This window comes from Panthera leo, chromosome B4 (assembly GCF_018350215.1).
Source record: "Panthera leo isolate Ple1 chromosome B4, P.leo_Ple1_pat1.1, whole genome shotgun sequence".
NCBI classification, from domain to species: Eukaryota; Metazoa; Chordata; class Mammalia; order Carnivora; family Felidae; genus Panthera; species Panthera leo.
Genome location: NC_056685.1, coordinates 24,338,116 through 24,353,454, shown reverse-complemented (window position 1 = coordinate 24,353,454; position 15,339 = coordinate 24,338,116). Strand labels below are relative to the sequence as shown.

The 15,339-nt window shown below is 39.2% G+C and overlaps 1 protein-coding gene across 8 annotated transcripts in view; it reads left to right on the top strand.

Moving 5' to 3' along the window:
- Positions 1 to 15,339, top strand: part of ABI1 (abl interactor 1) — a 128,813-nt gene that overhangs the window by 87,635 nt on the left and 25,839 nt on the right. For all 8 annotated transcript variants that reach the window (XM_042945165.1, XM_042945166.1, XM_042945159.1 and 5 more), the window contains exon 3: positions 9,663 to 9,839. In XM_042945165.1, coding sequence (XP_042801099.1) covers positions 9,663 to 9,839 — 177 coding nt within the window. The remainder of the gene's footprint in view (positions 1 to 9,662; positions 9,840 to 15,339) is intronic.

Here is a 15,339-nt window from a genome sequence, read left to right as displayed (position 1 = left end):
GAGTTGAGTAGACTGTGTTTGATTTTGGGCAGCTCCATTTTGAGGTGCAAGTGACGTTAACAGAGTAATGTCACACTTTTTTTTTGTATAATTCAGCAGCCTTGAGGAGAGGTCTAGAATAAAGTTTATGTGTGTGTAAATGGCAGTTTTTATACCTGCATGTGGGTGAGTTTGCCAGGGAGAGATTATAAAGCCTAGAGAGCCTAGGACTGACCATGGAGGCATTGCATCTGTAAAGTGACTTTGCAAAGGACACAGAGATGAGTGTTCAGGGAGTTAGAACAAACCAGGTGAATGTTAGTCCATGTATTTTACTCTCCAAAATCTCCAAAATACCGAAGTCTCAGTATTTACTTTTCTATGGAATTATGAACCCCCAAACTTAACTTCGTGTCAGAATTTAGCTAAAATTTGTACTAAACTCGTGCTATTACAAAAGCAAGAGTTTAAAAGATAAGTAGAAGCATTAAAAATGTAGCTCTTTACAATTTGTAACATCAATGACTAACTATATCAGATAATCTCCAAAATTGCTGAGGGGAAGGGAACTGAACTGGCCTGAGTTGTGAATTGTTTTACTATAAAAACTGGTTTGCTTTGTTTCAAGAACTGTGAAGGGTCTGAGTTTTTGCCATCTATGCAAGCTAGCAAGTTAGACTGCCACAGTTTCATAGATGCTGGTAGAAGATACAAGACTTCTGGGTTAGAGACATAGGACTTCTTCTTCATGACAATGGCAGGAGCCAGTGTTGGCATTTGTGCCAGTTTTCCAAGCCCAAGCTCCATAGAGAAATGTGAAGAGGGCTGAGTGATGCCTGTGGTTCTACCTTGCCTGTATTGCAGCCTAGTCTGTTTTATAGGAGAGGAACCTCCAGGTTAGGGAACCCATACTTTTACAATGGGAAGTAGCCTGTCCAGTTTTAATCCTAGAGGGAGATGACATCTTTGTTGTTTGAGACAGTAAGTGAACCTGCCCTTTGCTCCTGAGGGAGACATTTTTATCCTTCATGTTTATCATATGTTTATCCTTACAAACATATTTAACAAGATATTATGGAACAAAGAGAGGCAATGGCTGTACTCACAAGATACACAGAAATGTTATGGAACCATGGACAATTTACCTTCAACAATATTTGCCCCTAATTTCTTAAAAAAAATTTTTTTAATGTTTATTTATTTTTGAGAGAGAAAGAGAGACAGAGTGCAAGTGGGGGAGGGGCAGAGAGAGAGGGAGACAGTCCGAAGCAGACTCCAGGCTCTGAGCTGTCAGCACAGAGCCCAGTGTGGGGCTCGAAACCACAAACAGATCATGACCTGAGCTGGAGTCAGACGCCTAACCTAGTGAGCCACCCGAGTATTCCAATATTTGCCCCTAATTTCTATACATTTCTTGGATTCTGGTAAAATTTCTCATGACTATACTTTTTACTGGTCACTCATTAATTTGTCTGACAAAGGCTGGGACTAGAGCTATTCAGTTTATCTCATAAGACATTTAATTAAAGTTATTCATTGTCAGTAGGGTAGCAGGATGAGGTCAAACTGCAATGTTGACCTCAACTGTGCTCCCTAGGGTCCTAGACCCAGGCATTTGAACAAGTGCCAAGGTCTGCCTTAGAGAGCCAAGTGGCTTTCTCTATAAGTTTCTTCACCGATTTTCTACTTGATCCAGGGCATTAATCTAAGAATTACAGGATGTATTAAGGAATGCACAGATTTGGCCTTGTCCTGCAAGGAGGAAGTCTAGGACAATTCTGTCATCCATCATAATCCTGGTCAGTGAATTGAGACTGACCTGAGTGGCCCCAGGACTGAGGTGATATCACTGATCACCTTAGCTGAAATCAGGGACAAGTTTCCAACCACATTTCGTTTGTTTCTTTTTCTTTTTTTTTTTTTTTTAAAGTTTTATTTATTTATTTTGAGAGAGACAGAGGTGGTGTGAGTGGAAGGGGCAGAGAGACAGGAAGAGAGAGAATCCCAAGCAGGCTCCATGCTGCCTGCGCAGAGCCTGATGTAGGGTCCGAACTCACGAAACTATGAGATCATGATCTGAGCTGAAATCAAGAGATGGATGCTTAACCGACTGAACCACCCAGGCTCATTTTCCAATGGGATGACTCCCATTTTAGGGATAACTGCCTCAGACTGCACGTAATTAACAAGTTATCCTTCTGAGAGGTCCATCCGCCCCCATCCCCCCACCAAATAATTAAGAATACCCTTACTTTGGAAAGGGCAAAGTTCATGTTTGCTGCACCAGTATTCCTGTGAAGAATGTGGTGTTTACAGTTGTTGTCCCCTTCTTCCCCAGATACGTCCTAAAGTCAAGGAGCACAGGCTGAGTTTCTGCAGTGTTGCCTCCTGGAGAGCTGCTAGGCTTTAGAGGTTCCAGAGAGTCTAATGCTAAAACAAGTTGAGAGTCTAATGCTAAAAAAGTAATGTTTTTGGAGGGATTACCTGAAGGCAGTCAGTCTAGTCTGTCCTATTTATGCCATCAGCCAGGTAGCATTCATCTGCCCTTTGGAATGACTAAATGATAGCTATAGGAAAGACACCTGGAGGTATTGACAGGTATTATATATGGGAAGTATAGGAACTGGGGCCCTCGGCTGCTTCCTGAAGACTTCTCTGTGACATTAAAGAGAATGGTGATCCATTTGTGATCATAGCTGTTCAGCAGGGTATGGCAGACTTAGCAGTCTAATTTCAGGCACTTCCACTGTTTAGGAGAGCTGCACTAGGGAATTTTCCTTTGTGAGAAAGACTCCAGGGGTGATTTTGGAAGACCGAGATTACTAAAGCCCCTCTTTCTTCCCTCTTGAGATCTAAAGTGTTTACTTCATGGGTGCCAGAGTTCTTCTAGTTCCACAAGATCGGTGTGTCCTGTACCAGTACAGAACTTCTCCCTTTCCCCCAGTCATCCCTGACTCTCACCCAAACCTTTTGTCTGGAAGGGTCAGATGCAAGAGGGACAAGGGCATTTTTATTAAATGTAATTACAGAGACCCTGCTGTGTCTTCTGTTTTGGTCCACATGATTCACTGTAAGGGGACTTCATGAGCAGTATACTTTCTTAACCAAATGGTCACTATCTGTATTGTCTAAGACCACAGAAATCCAACAAGAAAATTCAGGTGACTGAACCAGAATTATGTTAGAAATCCCAAGGCCCTCTTTTGTCTAGGCTGCTATCCAGAGGGTACAAATCAGGCCAGCTTGGGGTTTCCATTAGGGGAAAGAAAGAAGCATCACCTTTGGGAATGGTCAGGACAGATCTCAAGTGGCAAGGAGGAGATGGTCTCTTCCTGGGGTCATCCACATTCAGTAACCAAACTGCTGTACTGATATGTGTGAACCAGGAAGAATTAAGGGAGGTATAGTCAGAAATCTTTCTGAGTTGATTAAAAAAACTTTTTAATTATGGTAAAATACACATGACATAAAATTTCCCATCTTAACCTTTTTTTTTTTTTTTAATTTTTATTTTTTAAGTAATCTCTACATCCAGCATGGGCCTCGAACTCAAAACCCCAAGATCAGGAGTCGCATGTTCTACTGACTGAGCCAGGCAGTCGGTACCTAACCATTTTAAGTGTTCGGTTCTTTAGTGTTAAGTATGTTCATAGTGTTGTGCAACCAATTTTCAGAACTCTCTTCATCTTAAAGAACTGAAAGTCTGTATCCATTAAATAACACCTCCCATTGCCCTCTCCCTCCAGACCCTAGCAACTGTAATCCTGTTTTGTCTCTATGAATCTGACTACTCTAGATACTTCATATCAGTAGAATCATATAATATTTTTCCTTTTGTGACTGGCTTATTTTAGTTGGCATAATGGCCTCAAAATTCATATTGTAGTATGTGTCAGAATTTCTTTACTGAAAAAAAAATTTTTTTTCTTTAATGTTTATTTTTGAGAGAGAGACCACAAGTGGGGAAAGGGCAGAGAGAGGGAGAAATAGAATCGGAAGCAGGCTCCAGGCTCTGTGCTGACAGCTCAGCACAGATGTGGGGCTCGAACTCACCGAACCACGAAATCATGACCTGAGCTGATGTTGGACCCTCAACTGACTGAGCCACCCAGGTGCCCCAGAATTTCTTTATTTTTTAAGGCTGAGTAATATTTCACACTTTGTTTATTCATCCTTCCATTAATGACACTTGGGTTATTCTACCTTTTGCCTCTTGTAAATAAAGCCACTATGGACATGAGTGTACAAATATCTCCTGAAGACCCTACTTTCAGTTCTTTTGGGTATATACCCAGCAGTGGAATTGTTGAGTCCTATGATAATTTTATTTTTAATCTTTTGAGGGACCACTACACTGTTTTCCACAGAAGTTGTATCATTTTACATTCTCACCAGCAATGCCCAGGTGTTCCATATTCTCCAGGTCCTCCTCAACACTTGTTATTTTCTGTTTGTTCTTTGGGGATAGTAGCCATCCTGATGGGTATGTTATCTCATTGTGGTTTTGATTTGAATTTCCCTAGTGATTTAGTAATGTTGAGCATCTTTTCATGTACTTATTGGCCATTTGTATCTTCTTATCTATCTATCTATCTATCTATCTATCTTTGGAGAAATATCTAATCAAGTCCTTTGTCCATTTTTGAATCCAGTTTGTTTTTTGTTTTTGAATGTTTTGAGTTGATTTTTGAGGAGGTTGTTCCAGCATCCAGCAATACAGGATGCCTGTGGATGGTAGGGAGTGTGGAAGGCCATCAAATGCCTTCACTAACAGCCCATTGTTAGTGATCTTTGGAATAAAAACATCATTATCAGACTGCATATGGTTTGGAAAGTGAAAAACATGACAGATTAGTGTCAAGGGTAACAGTAGTGTGTCTGGAGTCACCTGGAGTGGAATAGCAATAGCATAACCTGAAAAAGTGTCATCAATGGTAAGGCACCACTAATAGTGTGAAGGGTGGGGGGTAAGGTCTGATGTAGCCAATCTGTCCGTAGCAAGTGATGTGACCTCCTTCACCATGAGACAAATGGATCTTCTGGGAATTACACGTGTCGGATGCAGTGGCTGCCTCTGCATCAGGAACACAGAGTCCTTTACCATGATTCTATTCTGTGACTGTACATGTGTTGCTGTATGATGATAGAACCTGCAGCGGTAATGGCAATCTGGGCAGTACAGCCTTAATCAGCTTCATTCCATTTGATCTCTTCAGACACTGGGCCCTTACCGTGGGCATCTGTGGTTGTGACCTCGATGATCTGATCAGCCACTGCAATATGTCCCCACAGTTTATGACCAGTTTTTAATATGTCAGTCTGTAGTTTTCCAAGTGGTAGACCAAACAGGTAGGTCATTGGTAACAGACTCAGAGTCAGTAAAAATGTAACAAGGTTTATGAGGGGGAGTATTGGTCAGATCTATGAGAGCATTCTTGAATTCTGCCCACAGAGTAAAGCAACCACACCCATTTTCAGCTCTGTGTGGCTGGCCCTGAAATTGAACAGCACAGCAGCCCACCAGGCACTCTTGGGTTTCATTGTAGTTGAATCGTTGGTGAGCCAGGTGCAGATGTTCATGGGATCCTATGTGAGTCAGGTGCTTCAATGAGCCAGCGACTTTGGTTCAGGTGGCAGAGTGAAGGATAAAATTTCCCCACAGGGATAATTGCCATTTTTTTCATATGAAACTGAAATACCATAGGGGCCAGGCTGGTTGCATTCTTGAATATCCCACTTCAGTGTGAGAAAAGAGGCTTGATAGGCTCTTCCCACCTTACTAGTCATTGAGTTTGTGTTAACCCATCCTAAATAGGAAACTCCAAAAGGAGTGTACCTGGTGGCCGTGTCAGGGAGGCATTGAATCCAAAAATTAAGGGATACCTTTGGTGGAGGCTGCTCCTCTTGCCAGAGGCTCCAGTCAGTAAACTCATCTGTGCATGGAGACTTGTACTGAAAGGGATCATAAGGATTGTGGAACGCCTAAGCTACCAGTGCTTTCTATATGGGCTCTTCCCAGTTGTCATAATCCCCTTCGGCACTTAGGAGCATTCACGGTGCAGATGTGTAAAATCAGTACCAGTTATACATTCAGTGATAGAAGCCACAACAGTAATACACTGAATTGGTCCAAAGATACCAGCTGTAAAGTATGAGTTAGTTACTCTTTCTCACTGTGAATCCTGTCCAAACCTCAATAGCTGAAAGCAAGTACCCTCTCCCTTCACAGAATGGCTATGAAGGTGACATGGGCTTCTGTATCTAACAGCCATGAAATTTTGGGTTCTTCCCCTCCTTCATGATCTGGCATACTTGGGTATGTTTGATCTTCAGTTCCCCTTAGGGACTAGGAAAACTCCACCCCCAATCATCTTTCTCTGTAAAGCAGCTGAGGCTGGGCTAGAGGGGAGGTGGGGAGAGAGCAGCTCTGCACCAGTAAACAAGGTGCATTTCCTTTCAGTTTTGAGCAGTGCTGTAGCTACAAGCTGATCAATCAAATAAATCTGTAGTGTAGTGTTTTTGATCCACCCAAGGTCCCATGGTCTGTGGCAGGGTCATCATTACTGACATTCAGCAACTACAGCCAGATAGCTTTCTGACAGAGAGATGAGCTTGTGCCCTTTGGATGACTTGTGACAGCATTATTTTTAAGAATCCACCTACTGTAGGCTATGTGCTGCTCCATTGTCATGATAACCTCTCTTAAATTCTTGCTTGATTTCAACATAAGAATTAGAGGAGTTTTCCAAGTTTGGAAGGTCTGAGAGTAGGAATTTATCTAGATTTCTTGGGCGAGTTTCTCATTCTCCAGTGATCCCCTTCATCATCATTTTAATCCTAAATCAGTACAGTAAGAACCTGAAGACTACTCAGTGCCTGTAGTAGTTTCTCTCAGTAAAATTTCAGGGGTGGGGGTGGAGTTGAGCAAACCTCCCTCATAGCAGACAGGACCTACTGCCAAAAAATGCTGAGGTCTTTTACTCATCTTGTATGGACTGAATGTTGACAGGATAGACTGTAGAAGGGACTGAGCAGTAACATAGTCAGCTGTTGCCATGTGTACTAAGCATTATGTGGGGCGTCTGGGTGGCTCAGTTAAGCATCTGACTCTTCATTTTGGCTCAGATTATGACCTAGCAGTTCATGAGTTTGAGCCCTGCTTCGGGCTGTGCCCTGACAGCACAGAGCCTGCTTGGGATTCTCCCCCCAACCTCTGCCCCTGCTTTCTCACTCTCTCTCAAAATAAATAAGTAAAAGCTTAAAAAAATTTCTTAAAACATTATGTGCCCCGTCCCCATATCTTCTAAGTAAACTAGCTGAAGTTCTAAAGATTCTTCTGGTTCTGACCACAGTGGTTGCAGTTTTTCTCCTTTGGCACCCAGTGAAACATTGGGTGTAAAATTGTCTGAAAGGGAACAGAACTTTGTGTTCCCTGCTCCCTCTGCCAGGTAAATCTTAGTACCAGTTGTTTATAGGGCATACCTTCTGAAGCTGACTGTCAGGTTGATGGAAAGTTAACAGTAACTGGGGCATCATTCAGACTGCTATCTTTGAACCTACAAAATGGTCCTCACCCTGAAACTATCACCTCAGCTTAGCCTTATTAATAGGCAGTAGAGGACAGTTCATTGCTTGGTTGACCATCCCATTTGGTCAGCACCTTCGCTCACGATTCCCATGGACTTCTTTTGATTCCTGTTTGCTGGTCTTTCGTTCCATTTCTAGAAAACTCTGTCAGCATTCCATTCTCCTTGCTGAAACTGTCAAAAATTCTGAAGAGTTTTAAGATTATTTTACATTTCCTGCAAGCTAAGAAGTTAGCCTGCCAGAATAGATACTGTTAAGAGACATGAGACTCTTGGGTCAGACCCAGGATGTCATTGCTCATGGCAATGGCAGTAGCCAATGTCAGTATTTGTGCTAGATAACTAGCCCCAATTTCCATAGGATCCTGCAAAGAGAGCCAAGTGATACTTGTACACACAGTTGGTTTCATTACAAGAAAGGAACTCCAGTTTATGGGACCAGATTTTTTACAACAGGCAAAAAGCCTTCCTGACCTTTGCCCCAGGGATGACATTATTTTTATTACACTGGGAAGAAACAACTCTGCCATCTGCTCTCCAAGAAGACACTATATGAAGGCTGTTTACTATATAAATATCCAGGACAGAGGGAGTAGTGCTTTTTCTTATAAAATGTGGAAAATTGCTAGACACTTAGGGTAGTTGTCTCCCTAATTTTGGAGTCGGGACAACATTTTTAATTACAGGTTCTTTCCCAATCAATTTTTTAAAATTTGGAAATAGAGGGGAACATGAGTGGCTTAGTCTGATCCTTGGTTTCAGCTCAGTTCATGATCTCATGATCATGGGATCAAGCCCCGCATGGGGCTCTGCACTGAACGTGGAGCCTGCTTGAAATATCTCTGTCTCTTTCTCTCTGCCTCTTCTTCTCCCTCTTTCTCCACTCCGCATGCGTGTTCTCTCTCTAAAGTAAATAAAATTTGGAAATAGAATCTTCAACAGGCATTAACATGAAACTTTTTCTTTCTTTCTTTTTTTTTTTTTTTAATGTTTATTTATTTTTGAGACAGAGCGAGACAGAGCATGAGCAAGGGAGAGGCAGAGAGAGAGGGAGACACAAAATCCGAAGCAGGTTCCAGGCTCTGAGCTGTCAGCACAGAGCCAGACGTGGGGCTCAAACTCGTCAATGGCGAGATCGTGACCTGAGCTGAAGTTGGATGCTCAACCGACTGAGCCACACAGGCGCCCCTTCTTGTTTTATTTTTCTGACAATACTCCCCTGCCCCTTGCTGCTTTTCTACCTAGACTATTGTAATTGCTTCCTACCTGGTCTCACTGCCAGTACTCTTGTTCTGTCTGTCCTCAACACTTCTACCAGAGGTATTTTTTAAAATGCAGATCTGATGATGTCACTCAGTTCAGATTTGTCATTGGTTCCTCACTACCATTAGGGCAAAGTTTAAATTGTCGAGTAGTTGTGTAATTATTTCTTATGTGCTGACTACTGTCCAGTTTTAAATGTTGGCAACTAAACAACAGCAAATTTTTTTTAAGCCATAAAGGCCAGAATTAGCTAGGCTTCGTGTTGCCAATGTATAACCTCTGCTGTAATTTACCATCTTTTCTAATAATTGCCTTGAATAATTTCCCTATCTGCGTCTTCTTTTATTCATACTTAAAAACCTACATGCTGTATAGTCTTTAAGTGAGCCCTTCTGAACCTAGTTAGGTATCTTGGCTCTGACATTGTGCATGTGTCACTACAGCACTAACCTCATTGTGTTGTAGTTATTTTATTTTATTTTGTTTTTCCAGGTCTGCCTCCCCAGTAAATAAAGTGTAAGCTTCTCAGAGCAAGACCCCTCCACTTTCCATACACACTGAGTTTTTAGGAATGAAAATTGCTTTCCTGGAAATTGTTTTGGAATCAAATCCATTAAATCTGTTGGTGCTTTTAATCACCTTTAGATAGTACCTGTTTTGAGCCTCAAGGATGTTAATTTCCTTAATTTTGAAGGGAAAGATATAGTATTCACTGGAGATCAGACATGTAATTCAGTCCTGTGGTCCAACGTGTATGTAGTCTGGTATGATGGACATAATATAATTTACTGTGCCTAATAATATTTTTTTGCTTTTTTCACATTTAAAATACAGACTGTGGACATTCATAAAGAAAAAGTGGCTCGAAGAGAGATTGGCATTTTGACAACAAATAAGAATACATCAAGAACTCACAAAATAATAGCACCTGCAAATATGGAGCGCCCTGTAAGGTATATTCGGAAACCTATTGACTATACAGTTCTGGATGATGTGGGCCATGGTGTCAAGGTAAGCATTTTTATATTACATTAACTTGAAATAATTTATCCAGTAAATATTTTGAGTAGGAAATAGGAAGATAAAAATAATTTTCTTTTTAAAAAAATATTTATTTTGAGAGAGAGAGCCTGTGAGGGAGGGGTAGAAAGAGAGAGAATCCCAAGCAGTCTGCACACTGTTAGTTCAGAGCCCAAAGTGGGGCTTAATCCCATGAACTGTGAGATCATGACCTGAGCCCAAATCAAGAGTCACACACTCAACCAGGTGAGCCACCCAAGTGCTCCTAATTTTCTTAATTAATAGATTCTATTAGCTAGTAGCTAGCATTACAGTTTTCAAAGAACATTTAATATTAATTGTGTATTCTATATACTAAGCTTAAGGCAGAATTTTACCTGTGGAACAGGCTTTATTTAAGAAGATAATAAAACTTAAAATGGCTGTTCATCAGTTAAGCCATTTGAATCCTAAACTAATACTTCAAATTTGTGAGTACCATGAATGAATGGATATTTAAAAATAAAACTTGTAGGCTTTACAGAGTTGGTTTAGAAAATAATTTATAAGAACTTTCACCCTTTGATTTCTAAATATGTTTATATATTAGTGCATATGTGTAGATGTGGCTGTAATTCCAGCAACTTATGAAAAATAAAAGATTGTATGTAGTTTTGTTTTGTGCCCTACCCCCATCTCTTCCTCCTCACCCCTGCCCCTAAGGGCTTTTAGGAGAGATTATTTGTTGCCCATGTTTATTTCTTAGCACGGCAGAATTAACTCCTTTTGAAGGATACCTGTGACTTGTCAACTTCATAGGTGTTCGTGGGTCATTTTGTAAACATACTGAATGGCCTGAATTCTTCCGTCTTCTCTCTTCAGGATAAATGATTCCTCTCAAATTCAGTAGTCCTTTTCCTAGAGGACCTTTATTTTGATTTTGTATCTAGTTTTCAGAATTTTTATAATAGAATTTTAGGAGTCAGCTAGAATCTGGAAGCTTTCCCTAGCTGATTGATCTGACAGATGCTATTGCTGGATCTGTTGCATTCTGAATTATTTGGGTTCTTGATCAAGAGGGGGGAAATAGCTGACTGATAACACTGACCTTTATTCTTCTCTGAGATTATGGAATCTGCTCTTTACTGTGATGCTTGGAAGTTATATGTAAAATTTGAACACTTTGCACATGTAAAGGATGCTACTTGTTTGTTTCTTATATTTTTACCCAGAGGATGTGGCTAGGGCTGTGTAAGAGCTTAAATTCAATTTTAATTTAAGATATTTTAGACTAGATTGAACTTTAGGATTTGAATATTGAGAGTCTAGAAGAACTCTTTGTATGATTAACTGCCTTGGGATTAAAACTTACATATATACATATATACATATGCACGCATGTACACACACAAACCCACTCTCACTTCTCCTTTTTATTTCTTTCAGAACAGTATACATGCATTAAGAAAGTTCTGTCACCAGCTTAGAAGTGAATATCCTATATTATCCCTCTACTAATAAATATATTTAATAGTTTAATACATAGTCCTTAGCAGATTAGAAGATGAAAGCAAATTTTACAAGGAAATTTTGGGTGAGAAAATGAAGCTGTTTCATCATAAATGTATAAATGGGAAGTGTAAATGCCACATTACATATATATATATATATACTGTATATATATATATATGAAGTATATATATACATATATATATATGAAGTATATATATATATACACATATATATACGGTGTATATATATATACATATATATATGATGTATATATATATATGAAGTATGAAGATGTAAATTTAGGCAGTCTACTTTTTGTAATGGATGTTGACACTTTTTTTTTAGTATTGTGGCAAAATATAAAATTTACCATTTAACATTTTCAGTGTACAGCTTTGTGGCACTAAGTACATTTATATAGTTGTACAGGTTATTGTTTTGACTAGGGGTGGGAGGGTGGGTGGTCCATGAGAACATTATGTCTTAGAAGCTGCTATGTGGCATATTTGTCTATATTTTGTTTCTGTGACATACAAATATACACATAATTATTTTTTCCCCAGTTGTCTCATTGCCACTTTATTTCTCCTGTTTTCTGATTTTTCTGAGAGATCATTGCCAAATTAAATAAATACTTCTAGAGTATAGAGGTATAGGAAGCTTAGAAATTTGTAGTAGTTAATTTAACAAATGCTAGGGCCAATATTATGAGAAATAAAAGAGAGAAGCTGTACTTAGTTATAGATCTAGAATTACTTTATCTTTTGTCCCATTTACTGTTTAGAAATTTTTTTTCCTATTGATTGTTAAGGGTTCTTTTTTCTGTTAAGGAAATGAGCTCTTTATATATTGGCAAATATTTCTTCATACTGCTGTTTGACTTTTGCCTCTGTTGTTTTGGTATTTTAAAAAATATATACAGATTAAAAAAATTGCTTCCAAATATATTAATATTCTTACAGCTGCTAAGTTTTATGTTAAGGTTTCCATGCTCCAAAATTAATATTCCATCATATTTTATTTTGTGATATAAATTTAAGGGGTTTGGTATTTGTATTATTTAAATATTTACTGTGCTAAAGCGTTTTATGCTGTGAAGTAGATGGTTACACAGAAATTTGGTATGAATTAAAAATATGGACAAAATGGGGTGCCTGGGAAGCTCAGTCGGTTGAACATCCGACTCTTGATCTCAGCTCAGGTCTTGATCTCAGGGTAATGATTCAAGTCCCTCATTGGGCTCCATGCTGTTTGTGGGCCCTACTTTAAAAAAAAAAAAAAAAAGAAAAAAAAAAAAAATATATATATATATATATATATATATATATATATATATATATGGAAAAAAATGTATTTTTTTAACATTTTATTTTATTCTTGAGAGATAGAGTATGAACGGGGAGGGACAGAGGGAAGGGAAGACACAGAACCTGAAGCAGGCTCCAGGCTCTGATCTGTCAGCACAGAGCCTGATGCGGGGCTTGAACCTGCAAACAGTGAGATCATGACCTGAGCTGAAGTTGGGTGCCCAACCGACTGAGCCGCCCAAGCACCCCGTATATATGGAAAAAATATCTTAAGATAAGTCTGGCTTGACTTTTGTAAACAGTATAAGATATGGATAAGAGAATCCTAGCACAGGGAAACTACTAGAATATATATACATAAAGGAGAACGCAAAGAAGATAAACCTTATAGGGAGCATAAGTTTTCAGGGTAAGTTAGACTAGACGAGACCTGAGTACTTAGTAGAGACATTTATTTTTAATAAACCATAATAATAATTAACAGCTTTATGGACTTGTTCCTAATTTACAAAGGACTTTCAATGTATGTGTTTGTTTTTAAGCCTTGAAAAGAACATGTGATCTAGGAGTTGTTACATTTTATTTGTGGAGACACTAAAGATTTAGGATAGGGGTAAATTTTTTTTTTAATTTTTAATGTTTATTTTTGAGAGAGAGAGAGAGACTGAGTACGAGTGGGGGAGGGGCAGAGAGAGAGAGGGAGACACAGAATTCGAAGCAGGCTCCGAGCTGTCAGCACAGAGCCTGACAGGGGGCTCGAACCTACAAAGTCTGAGATCATGACCTGAGCCAAAGTCAGATGCTTAGCCGATGGAACCACCCAGGTGCCCCAGGAATGATGTTTTTTAAAGGTTGTATTAGACAAAGGAGTAAACGAATGAATCATATAAAAGAAAGGATTGGCTGGCCTTACAGAGTTTTAGCACCTATAGTACATAAAGCTTTACTTAGACCAAAAGATAGGGAGGAATCAGAAAGAATTCTATTGTTTTCAACTCAAGATTCCAGGGAAATGGTAAATGTAAATGTTAAAGAAATGAAGTGAGATCTTAAGAAAATAAAAGTCTAGTTTGGATGTGTTTTGGGGACATTTAAGTGGAAAATCTTGTAGGTTGCTAACAATTAGAGTATTTTAAGCAGTAAGATATAGAGATTATTTCCTTCTAACACTCTCAAACTCAAACACTTCTGTATATACTTGGTAGAGAGGGCTGGGCTCCATACAAGGTTAAAGGTTATACCATTGCACAGTAGCAGAGTTCAGCTAGAATTTTTATTCCCAAATTCTCCATTCATTCTTTCATTTGGGATCAGTTTATACTTGAACGCTAACTTTTTTTTCTTACTCACTTGAAACCACAAATGGGGGCAGATGTGTGGCTATATTTAGAATACTTCTGGGGCACCTGGGTGGCCCAGTCGGTTAAGCGTCTGACTTTGGCTCAGGTTCACGGTTTGTGAGTTTGAGCCCTGTGTCAGGCTCTGTGCTCATGGCTCAGAGCCTGGAACCTGCTTCAGATTCTGTGTCTGCTTCTCTCTGCCCCTTCCCCACTTTTGCTCTGTCTCTCTCAAAATAAATAAACGTAAAAAAAATTTTTTTAAGAATACTTCTAAGTTACCTTAGAATAGTATAATATTTAGTGTATTGTAATGCTGTCACATTAGTTTATCTTGTTATTCAAGTTTACAGTTTCTAAATCCTGCTGTGGTATTTAGCAGCTAGGTAGGATTCTAGACATTGATAAAAATGAGCAATATCATTCTAAACAAACATTAAATAACACCAAAATTCTGGCGTAATTTCTAGAAATGAGACTGAATCTAAAAGACAAAGTACATTCCTCTTTTGGATGACTTTTTTTTTTTAATGTTTATTTGTTTTTGAGAGAGAGAGAGGGCACGGGTGTGCCCAAACGGGACGGGCAGAGAGAGAGGGAGACATAGCATCTGAAGCAGGCTCCAGGCTCCAAGGTGTCAGCACAGAGCCCCGTGTGGGGCTTAAACTCATGAACTGTGAGATCATGACCTGAGCCGAAGTTGGATTCTTAACCAACTGAACCACCTAGGTGCCCCTGGATGACTTTCTTAATGTTGCCTTTATGGTCACCTGAAAAATGGTAGCTACATATTTAAAAGGGAACATGTTAAAGAAAGAACTTGAGACCCCAGAATATACAAACTTAGAGTCTACAACGTAAAGGTACTTTTTCTTAAGTGGCATCGTACAAGTAGTGATGCTTTAGGACTATATCATTATTTCATGTTATTCATAAGCCATATTAGCTCATATATAGGCTAATCATCTTTCATAGAAGTAGCCTTTAGGACCAAAGCAATTTTTCTTCCAATTTTGAATTTTGGCTAAACTGGTTCAGAAGAAAACTTAGAACCAAAGCAACATGTAACTTCCTACTACTGTTGGCTTGCTCAGATTTAGATTCATAAGTTACAAATGAGGTTTCCGGACCCTGTTTGTGCCTTAGTTAGAATCTGACTAAGGAACTATTGTGCATAGTGATTTTTTTAAATTTAACTTTGTTATTTTTTAAAATAAATTAAAACAATAATTTTATTTATTTTTGAGAGTGTGTGTGCACATACGCTTGAGCAGGGGAAGGGCATAGAGAGAAGGGGACAGTGGATCTGAAGCAGGCTCTGACAGCAGATTGCCTGATGCAGGGCTCAAACTCACA